Consider the following 11422-nt stretch of genomic DNA (forward strand, 5'->3'; position numbering starts at 1 on the left):
ATATTCCATAAATCACCAGCATGGTTACTTTGGGCAAAACACATGAGTTCACGCTATTTTTAGCGCGAACTTGTGTGGCCTATGTCCAGCAGTGGACTGCGATAGGCTGAAGTGTGTATATTCCATATAGGGGAACACCAGGCAAGATGGGGTGGTTAAGATTTAAAGCTCCAGAAATCATAGGGGTTCATGGTTTCATAATCATATTTATTCTTAAACAGGCTTGTAGTTATCAATCTTACATATTAAATTTAAATCAGGAACACAGAACCATAGCATTATGAATAATATAATAAAATGTAGAATATGACATATCACCCCATCATGCCTCATGCTCGGGTAAGATGGGGTGGGCCTAATGGGCAAGATGGGGTATAGCCATTCTCTTGACTATTCAAGAGTGCAGATCTCGCATATGAATGTTGTTTCGGCATCATTATCATCCACCCCTGCGCAGCCATAATGTGACTATTTGCCACAAGAAGAACAAGCAATCCAACCTTTCTTGGAGTCAACATATAGCCCTGTACAATATAGGCATTGAGTGTTTTCGGTTTCAAAATCACTCTCTTCAGAAGGCGCTTATCTAAGACGTTTCTATGGACTAAATTTCTTTCGTCGGCAAGACTATTAAACAGCTCCTATTCTTGAGTAATGTGATTTTTTTTTTGTGATATAAAAACTTAAAATTTAAATGGAAATATTTTTATATTCTCTATTTATAAAATAATTTTAAACATTTTACTCAGAATCTTTAATATCATTATATGAAGTATTTTTATCTAATATATAAAATTCTCGTGTCGCGGTGTTTGTCATTAAACTCCCACGAAACGGCTTGACCGATTCTCATGAAATTTTTTGTGCATATTGGGTGGGTCTGAGAATCTAACAACATCTATTTTTCATCCCCCTAAATGTTAAGGGTCGTCCACCCCTATTTTTTTAATTTTTAGATACATTATTTATTTTTATTATATTTGGCGTTGAAAAATACATACAATCCTAAATTTTCACCCTTCTACCACCAACCCTTATTTTTAAATAGCGTTTAGCAGCAAAACAACGTTTGATTTTCTCATACCGATTTTGATAATTTTTAATTTAATCGAAAGCTGATGTTTATCATGTGGTAACATAAATTTTATCGAGATCTGATAATTACTTTTTGAGTAATCTTTGATAACGCGTGATACTTGACCATTTTATCGTCGATCTACGTTGTATTACTCGTCGATGTAATTGAAGTCGGTTTTTTTTCGTTTGCGAGCAGACACAATTATTATTTACATTTTAATTTTCAAGGTATCAGATCAAGGAAAAGAAAAAAAAAATCATTTAATGGGTGTCTTTATTGATTTTCCTTCACGAAACAAAATAAAATATGTTGAGCCACATCGTTATGTTAGAAATTCCCTAACTACAAAAATTGTATATCTGTTTATACAGTACAAAAGTACATTTTATCATTTTATATTAACATATTGTAAAAAAAATGTCATAAATAAACAAACATGTAATCTAGCGCTTGTATCACCGGTTATTGATGAAGTTTACCTTAGAACATGTCGATGGCTCCTAAGCATACTGAGTCAACTGACAACTTTTGACTATTTCATTTTTTAAGATATTAATAACATTTACTTCATTTCCTATCTACCTATGTAACAAAAAAATAAAGTTATTAGAAGTAGAGTTGACTCAGTATACTTAGCAGCCATCGATGTGTAGTTATTGATACTTATTCGATTAGATACCGGGAGGTAAAAAAGGCCATTAGGGCTTGTCGACTAATAAACAAATTTCGTACAGGTTGAGAGTCGAAATATCTGACTGATAAAATAGTTTGATAGCGAAAAAGAAAAGAACTTTTACTTTGAATACCGTTATAAATCAAGGAGCTTTATCAGAAACCGGTAAAACAGGCCTTTAAGATTATAGGTTAAAACATTTGAACAGTGACCCCGTTTAACACGGAATCATGGGGGTTGTTGATATTCCTAAGACTGTAATGACGTAAAAAGTTTGTCATTTTTTTTTATCAAATCTTCAAAGTAAAGTATCGACAAGGTCATTTTAATGAAAATATTAACAAACTATTTAATATCTTTCTGTGAAAATGACATATCACAAACTAACACTAATAAATAGTAATCCAATTTTAAGATTATTACAATTTATAATTTTACATCCTTTGTTTTTTTTTTCTGCTGTGAAAAAATAAGTACTAAGCGTATTAAATGTAAATAGAGTGCAGAAAAGGAAAATATCTATACAATAAGTATACAGAAACTATAGGTTGTACTGAAAATAATATTGATTTTTAAAATTCATGAAGGAAAAACAATAAACATTTATTGCTGAATATTGTCTAATACAGAGCATTGATTTTAATGATTGCTTATATCAACGATAGTGAATAATGAAAACAAAACCACGATAAAGATTGCCCTTAATGTGTAAAGATCTATCATATTTTTCTCTTTAGTTTTGTTTTTAAAATAAAGAAATTATCTACTAATGGGCGAACAATGATGATTCCGTACCTTAGATTTGAAACGGTAGTATATCAATTCAATAGTATTTTACGATTATCAAATCACACTTTAAATAAACAAATTTTGTGCTTAATGGTCGAAGACATGTAAAGTGTTATACCCATTTACTGAATCGATGCTACGATCTACGAGTCAACGAAGTCTCGAATTATCTGATCAAACATCTCTATTTCTATACCTGTAAATTTACGAATAAATCCCTCGCGCGAATCGAATCTACCGTGTAGGTACGCTACGCGCCGTCACAATCGATACTCAGAGTTCACGTCCGAGGTCGAGAGGCGAGAACTAGTGGTCCGGCGGCCGCACGCAGCGGTCGGCGCGGCTCCGGGGCTCCCGTCAGCGTCTTCCACCCGGGGGGTCAGCGGGGCGCGGGCCGCGGCTTCAGTACTGGCTGCACCGCGCGCGGAACCCCCCCTGGTACGTGGAGTCCTGCGACAGGAGCCCATCGGGCTGCGACGGGCAGTCCGGCGCCGCCGACTCCTGGCTGAAGTCGGGCTGCGAGGCGCCCTGCGATAGCGACAGCGGGGGTTGTTGCGACAGCGGCTCCTGTGAGAGACGAGGCGGCCGTTTTCTCCCACTTCTCTGGTTAGTCGGCGGTAGGCGAAGACCGCGGTGCGAAGCGAAGGCTGCGGGCGGTACCGGGGCGTGAAGTAGAGCGGCCCTCTCGGGGCCCACGTACGCCAACGGGTCCCGTAGCGGCCTAGCGCGGTCGTATACGGAGCCAGGTACCATCGCCTCGCGGGCGTCGAACATCGACGTCGACATAAAGTGCGAGCCCGGATTGTGAGCGTTCACCAGCTTCTTAGGTTTTGCAAACTGTATCGCTGACTCCTTGAGGTTAGACAGAGGCCCCTCTGTAAGAACGCGACGCTCCTTGTAGAATGCGAGCAGATGGTTCCATAGGGGCTGCTTACTGAGAACCTTAGGATTTCCGACTACTATCAAACCGTATTTCGCGCGAGTTAGAGCGACATTGAGACGACGAGGATCGCTCAAAAATCCTATACCTTGATGTTCGTTTGAACGCACACAAGACATGATAATAATATCTTTTTCTCTGCCCTGGAAGGCGTCTACGCTGGCTACTTCGATTTCTTGATAAAGTTTGGCATGTAAGCTTCCTTGATACTGCATATGTTGTACAAGATACGATCTCTGCCCTTCATAAGGAGTGATAATACCGATTTGTTCTGGACGGACACCAGCTTTTAAGAAGCGAGTTGTTAATTTTTCTACATTGGCAGCTTCTGTACGGTTTAAGTAAGACGTTCCCGATCCAGCTATTTCCTCTTGACCTTGAGTGACGTAAAAGAACATAGGTCTATCTGGTCTCGGCCAAGGAAAATCAATTTTATGTAAACGTCTTTCTTCGGCACTAACTCCGTTTTGGAGAGAACCTTCATAAAAGAAATCAGATGGAAAACGCGAAAGTTCAGGGTGCATACGGTATTGTACCTCTAGTCTGAAAGGACGAATTCCAAGGACCACAAGTCGCTCGAATAGGCTTTGACTCAAACCTGCTTTAGCAGCCTTTTTGCACATCACAACAGGGCCCAACTGGCAATGATCACCGACAAGGATAAGTTGCCTTGCACCAAGTACAACTGGTACCATACATTCAGGCTCAGTAGATTGCATGCCTTCATCTATAAGGATGGATTGAAAACGCATTCGAGCAACTCTCGGGTCTCCTGCACCCACACAAGTGGTACAGACAACGTCTGCAGCATCGAGAAGTCGCCGTTCTGCAGCTCTACGGAGTGCTCTGTATCGTCTTTCATCTGCAGCGGACAACTCCCCAGCTTCCTCTTTCAATCTTGTCAACTTACGAAGCTCACTATCCGCTGAACCCAGAGCACGGGCTTGCTCATGTAATGCTAGGAAGGAAACGGATGACTCCATGGCTTCTCTAGATTTTGCACAAAGACGGACAACTTTAAGTCCTGTTCTATGAATTTTTTCAGTAAGTTGATCAACGGCAGTATTCGATGGTGCACATACGAGAACGGGGCCACCGTTTTGTCGAACGAGCTGATACACAATTGTTGCTGATGTAACAGTTTTACCAGTTCCTGGTGGTCCTTGAATCAAAGAAAGAGGCCGCTGAAGTGCATGTTTGACAGCATATACCTGTAACAAAAGAACATGCATACTCATATATAATATTGTCAAATATTTTTTTTTTAACTGAGTTACTGTTCAATCAAGAGCGTAAGCTATTGAAGTCAGAAAAATGAATTTTGGTAAGTATTATTGCATAGACACCTACGAAGGATTTTTAGAAATTCTACTAGTAAGTTACAGACACAAAAATCATTACAATGGAACTTGACATGAACACAGTCTAGGAGACCGAAGGAGCAACCTTTCATTAAAAATAATTAAGTAATTCTAGCCTTTGTGGAAATTCTTTAAATCTTTAAAGATTGTCAATCTCGTTGTTATTTAGAAACATACATTTTTCTCGAAATTCTGGTTGTTAATCTGGCTGCTATTACTGAAATTAACTAGAAATGGTCAGAGTAGACAGAAGATTTTCTTTTGCTTGGAGAGTTCTATGTAACTTTGTTTGAGTATGAACTTTGCGAGCAGACTGGTGGTACACAAAAGTCAAAGCATAATAACTTTAGTCTACAAAGAGGTCTATCTACTTGTTAGTATTGACTATAAAATTATAATTAAATGCAAGGGTTGTCTTATCAGAAATTTTTATACTTTTGTTAACTAACCTGAGATCTATTCAGGTCGGGTAGATTTGGTGCACTAAAGTGTTTTGGTAAGTGCACCCGAAACAGTACTTCTTCAACTTCATGGCCTAAGAGGCGTCGGTAAATGTAGCCAGAAACAGATGAATCATCTACAGCAAATTTACGAAGTGCCAGCTGCATTCTGTAAATATAAATCGTCATTCAATTAAAACTAAAAACCTTAGTCCCCTATTTTGAAAATAGCTTTGCGTATGTGTTATTTACTAATGAACAATATGTAAAGTGCATTTACTTCTTCCAAACTTTATTATCTAACAAGCTTTTAAAAATATTAGTTTCAGATTATTAAGCTGATAGTAGCCACACATGGCAAAATAGGCACCAAAATACTGCACGCTATATATATATATATATATACATAATTATACAATATTTAATGCAAACATACATATTAATGTATACACATGTAGATACAAACGTTTTGCAATTATACCTGTCAAAAGAAGTACTTTTCCAAATGAAGTCTACTACAAAATTAGAAGTACAATCAAGTGGTGCACCCGCTCCACTTTTCAACTCAAGCCCGACATCATCTCCGTAGTTGTCTGGTACTTTGATCACATGACCAACACCAGACCAAGCTTTGTGAAGTTCACCAACATATCTGTTGAATAATATTAATATTAGTTTTCTTTCACAACTTGATATCAATGATAACTTAAATAAATTGAGTAGATTAGAAATTTTACAAATAGTTTTACAACTATTATTATTGGTATATCTTTAAAATAAGAAGTAAATGTAAGTCTGAAAGCTTTTTGTTGTGTCGGTTGTAAAAAACCTTTGGGGTAGTTTTTATTAATAAAGTGCAGCAAACAGTAAAATATTGTTAGAAATATTTCATATACCTATCTAAATAAATATGGTATAACATTTTAATATAGGTGTAGACAGATAGATAAACATTATAGATCTTTTCTTATTAATTGTAAAAATAATTAAATAAAATACAAAAAAAAAATTGTGTACAAAATATTTCTATTATTCTTACTAGCAATCCGCCCCAGCTTCGCATGGGTGCAATGCTGATACTAAATATACTACAGAATGTCTTTCGTTATAGTGTGAAACTAGCTTATGACATGGTTATTAACATAATAACAACAACATTCAAATACGCGTCGTTAGATTACACGTTGTTATAGTATGTGTTGAAGAAATAAAGGTTCACTGCTCGTTCCCTGTAGGTGATTGCGTGATAATATGTAGCCTATATGTTGACCCGACTTCTTAATAATATTCGTGTCAAATTTGAAGTAAATCCATGCAGTACTTTTTGAGTTTATCCCGGACATACATACAGACAAAAATTCTGACAACTATATTTTTGGCTTCGGTATCGATTTTAGATCACACCCCAAGTATTATTTTAAAAAAATAATCGATGTACAGTTTTGACTTTCCTACCATTTTATTATATGTATAGATACATCTTTTAAAATTCCATTTTTCTAAATATCTCTTGTACACACTTGACATGTAAAACCTATTTAATGCCTAATCTATGGCATTTGATTCATTTTTTGTATATCTTAGAAATAATATAGTAGTATAAGTAGTTTAATCTGATGCCTCTAGTTTGTAAACACCATTTTTGTGTAAAAATACAAAAACCAAATAGTTTTGTTACCTTAGCCGCAATTCATCTCCATGCATTAGCTTCATATCACTATCGGTCTTGGCTAGTGTAAAGTAAGCAATGGTCTTTTTGTTGAGACCAACGTCCCAGCGAACTTCTATTCCTTCCTGCGTCTGAGACTCCTTGAGTCTTTTATCATAGTCAGCTTCCAATTTCACAAGAGGACCAAATATGTTCTGATATTGGTATCCGTCTTCATATCTGAAAATAAACTTACTTTAAAGGATCTATTTGAGTGATTTTTTGCATTTTCTGGACATTATTATTTTTATAAATTTTTGTTATGATTTAGCAAGATTGTCACTGTAACTGACTAATGCATTTAAGATTACAAGTCCAATCTTAAGACATATCAAATCTTTGTAAATGCGACACAAATGTATGTCATGGTCTTTATGCTTGAGTAAGGTGTTTGTGACTATGGGCAACACACATGAGTTCACGCCATTTTTTGCGTGAACTTGTGGAAGCCTATATCCAGCAGTGGACTGCAATAGGCTAAAATGATGATGATGAATGTGTGTTTCCGGAGGCCCAGATCTAGTATTCACAGATTGATTAAGTAAGAAGCATTTATTTTTATTACCTTAGCAGAACTTGGTGCGGCTCTTCATCAACTCCAGGTTTTTCTAAATCTTGAAAAGTAGCATCAACATTATCACGCCAAAGTTCTTCAAGGCGTCCTATCTGCTGTGGTGTCACCTATAAATTTATATTGTTACCACGTATATATTTATACAATCTTTTATAAGTGTATAAAATATAGTTTAAATATATTAGTCAATTCTTTGTGGTTAATGCTGTAGGTCTTTATTACTATTGTAGATTTTCAACTTACTTGTCTAGCTCTCATTTGCTCGGCCTCTGATGGTACTTTCACAAGCCATGACAAAAATGCACGGTCGGCTGAAACATACACAAGATTTTCTATTATATTCTAAGGAATATTATTACATAAATTACATATTATTTGTCACCAGAACTTACAAATTAAAGGCTTCCACTGTTCTTGATCCCAGTTCATATCTTTCAGGGAACTTTGGGCTGCACAAGGTTGGCTGAAATTGTAAATGGCAAAGTATTTAGTAGTATATTAGCAAAGTATTTCTAAATAATATAAATAAAACACTTTTTCTAATAGCTTACAGTGTTTAAATATCAAAAATGAATAATGTATGACTAAGGAATTAAACCAATTTTTTTTTTCAAATCAAGTAAAACAATATAATGTAAATGTTAAGTTTTGAAAATGAATGCTTGTGTAATAAATTGACACTTATATTACATAGAATACATAGTAACTACATTTACATTATCACAACTACTTAACATGTAAATACATGTATTTATTTCATAAATATGTGTTGAAACAATAAGTTAAAGATTCCATCCAAATTTTATATTACATTTACTAGCTGTGCCCATTTGTCCGCATGGAATTTAACAAAAAAGTTATTGTTCAGTTCGCAGAGTTATAACATAAATAAATTTCTAAAATAAAAGTAGCCTAAGTTACTTCTTACTATATCAGCTATCTGCCAGAGAAAGTCCCGTCAAAATCGGTCCAGCTGTTTCAGGGATTAGCCGGAACAAACAGACAGACAGACAGGACACAAATTGTGAAAAATGTTATTTTGGTATATGTACTGTATATACATCCATATGCATTTAGTAAGAAGTGATTATTTTAATATTACAAACACCAATTTTATTTATTTGTATAGATTATTATTACAGTATTTTTTTTTTGTAATTGCAAATTGTTACCATGTTTAAAAGTTTAATAAAGAATATATTTCACTTACCGGCAAAGAAGTACTACAACAGAATCAGCCTTTGCAGGAATAAAGCCAAGGACAAATACATTCCGAGCACCGCAAGAGTAACATTCCAGTAATGTTTCCCCTAGAGGTCCATCACGGTGCAGTGCTGCTTCCTTGTGCTTGGCTCTCACAAGATGGTTAATAATGTGCGATCCTGAAGTGTTTCCTCGTCCATTACAGAACCTAGAATGTAACAAAAATGGTTTATGGACTATAATTTTGTGAAATAACGTCATAAAGAAACATTGATGAAAAATTTCATACTTTTGTGAATTGAATTGAATTATTATCACTGAATTATCATTATTTTGTATAATATTAAAAAAGAGATAATTGCAAATGAAAAGTTTTTTGATAAATTAACATTTATTCATTCGAACTGCTGGCTCTGACATCAAGTGAGAAGAGAGATAAACGTGTCACAAGTCAATGCTTGGGACGATCATGCCTCTTTCTCATTTGTTCTGGGCTCTCGCTTGCACATTCAGGCTCAGACAGAATGTGACACTGTTTCATGCATGCAGCTGGTGTTCATCAATGTTAATAAAATGTGAGCAATGTCATAAGTCAAAACTGATTGCAGTAATATAAAATCGCCCATGACTATTAAAACGTCAGATGTGAAAAACAGCAACTTTACAGGAGAGCGATTCAAAGTGTAAATTGCATGTATCTTTTTACTTATTTTAAGCAGGATCATGAAATTTTAAAGTAATGCTGTACAGGCTATTTATGTTTAATACTATTACTAACCTAACATAATTTAATGTGTAAATAAGAGAAAAGTCACTTGTTACATTTTTAACAGGTTAAGACTAATAGGTACTGATTTGTCAGAAGTACCACAACGAAATAATATATGCATAAAATAAAAAAAATCTCTTCAGCTGATGATAAACTTGGTTATTTGGAAACGTTTAATGAAATAAACAAAAAAATGCAATTTTGCAGTTCCAACGATGTTAATAGTCACCAGCGAAATACTAACAAAGCGTGAGTCACTACATTTATGAAGGGTGCCAAAAGCATATTAATAATAAAGTTATATTTTATAAAGCTGTACTTACAACTTTGCTACTTTATATATTTTCCAAGGTTCCGTACTGAATGTTAGAATAAAATGTATACAATTTTCTAGCTAGTAATATAGTCTTGTGTTGTGTGTCTTAGATATTGTATTTTATTCAAGATTTAAGCATTAATGTGTGATTAAGATATAGATACAAAACAAGTACAGTTTTAGCTTACAGTACACTATTCATTTTAAAAAATTTCAAAATAAATATATTTACAAATGGTCTTGATACACTTAATTAAGTATCTATGCATTCAATTTCTTACAGGGATTAACCGAGTCGTTAATTCGACAGAATCAAAATAAAATATTTATGTCAGCCTAGTAAACTATGGAAATAGATTTACTACAAAATGTTTTAAATGTATTATGTATAGTACTTAAGGTCATGTGAGGTTAATATTATGTTTACATGTAGAAATATAATATTATGTTACATGTGTCTTCTTACCATTTGTTGCATATATTGCACATAACGACGGTGGCAGGGTCGTGAATCCCGCAGTATTTGCACGCATGATCTGGCAGTTCTTTGCTGCTGTACAGTGCTTCATCCTCTTCCTCAAACTGTAATTCCGCTATAGCATTAGCTACGGTTGAAACTTTCGAATTAAGATCTGCCCGACCGAGGCCGTTCACCTAAAAATCCATGCAGCAATTATATAAACAATATACATAAGTTATTTAAATTAGGTTATGCAAATGTAAAAGTTAACGTTTACTCACTTGATTAGATGACGTTATTCCATGGTCATGTTGAGATGCCTGTGTTTGACTTTGTGATGGAAGAGTGAAATCGGTAAATTCGAATTCAGAGCCTTGGGTGTCAGCACCGATAAGATCTCCTTCCTCGGTATCCAAAAATGTCAGCGTTTGAGAGCTTGGACCGTACGCGTCGACACTCATCCTTACACGTCAATTTTATCGTAAACTAAACAATGCAAAAAGGTCAGTGAGTATAAAATATTGAACATCAAATGCCAGTCCCATAACAATCGCACGAAAGTAAGACGATTTGTTATAAATGATGTTGATGATTAAGAAAAATCGCCATGTTAGCACTCAGCACATGGTTTGTTTCCGTTTACAATCTCTTTTGTCATTCATTGGCAAACTAAATCGTAAAAGAGTCAAGAACCAATAAAAATATTGTATTATTTGTTACTACCAATAACATGCAAGGAAAACAAGATCCATAAGTTATTGTATAATTTTATTGCACTGGATTCTAATGATTATGCGAAGGAGTGCTGCCATATCAAATAAAGAGTATAGACAAAACAATAAGAGACAACAGGAAGCTTTGACTTTCTTTTTTTTTCTTTTTTTTTGACGACAAAATAAAGTGATCTTTATCGTAAATAGTCTATTACATACATTTACAGCTCATAATTTCTTCTCCTAGCAAGAAATCTCAGGCGTTCTCAGGTTATTTTGCCTACAGAATTAGAATTGCCTTTCAACTATAAAATGCTCACAGAGCATTGTAAGTTGCTAAGTTTTTCAGCACTTAACGTTTTTTTGCAGTATAATGTATTTTTTTTTATCAACTTTAA

At 35.0% G+C, this 11422-nt stretch overlaps 1 protein-coding gene across 1 annotated transcript; it reads right to left on the reverse strand.

Annotated features, from left to right (window-relative positions):
- Window positions 1-1337: 1337 nt before the first annotated feature.
- On the reverse strand, window positions 1338-10946 carry LOC123658871 (regulator of nonsense transcripts 1). Its single transcript, XM_045594160.1, has 10 exons — window positions 10593-10946; window positions 10318-10505; window positions 8774-8974; window positions 7956-8026; window positions 7807-7874; window positions 7555-7670; window positions 6960-7169; window positions 5763-5933; window positions 5291-5450; window positions 1338-4691 (listed from the first exon to the last, which is right to left on the reverse strand). Exons 1-10 carry the CDS (start codon window positions 10770-10772, stop codon window positions 2943-2945), a joined length of 3114 nt encoding a protein of 1037 aa, XP_045450116.1. The 5' UTR covers window positions 10773-10946; the 3' UTR covers window positions 1338-2942.
- Window positions 10947-11422: the final 476 nt, after the last annotated feature.

This window comes from Melitaea cinxia, chromosome 13 (genome assembly GCF_905220565.1).
Source record: "Melitaea cinxia chromosome 13, ilMelCinx1.1, whole genome shotgun sequence".
In the NCBI taxonomy this organism is placed as follows: domain Eukaryota; kingdom Metazoa; phylum Arthropoda; class Insecta; order Lepidoptera; family Nymphalidae; genus Melitaea; species Melitaea cinxia.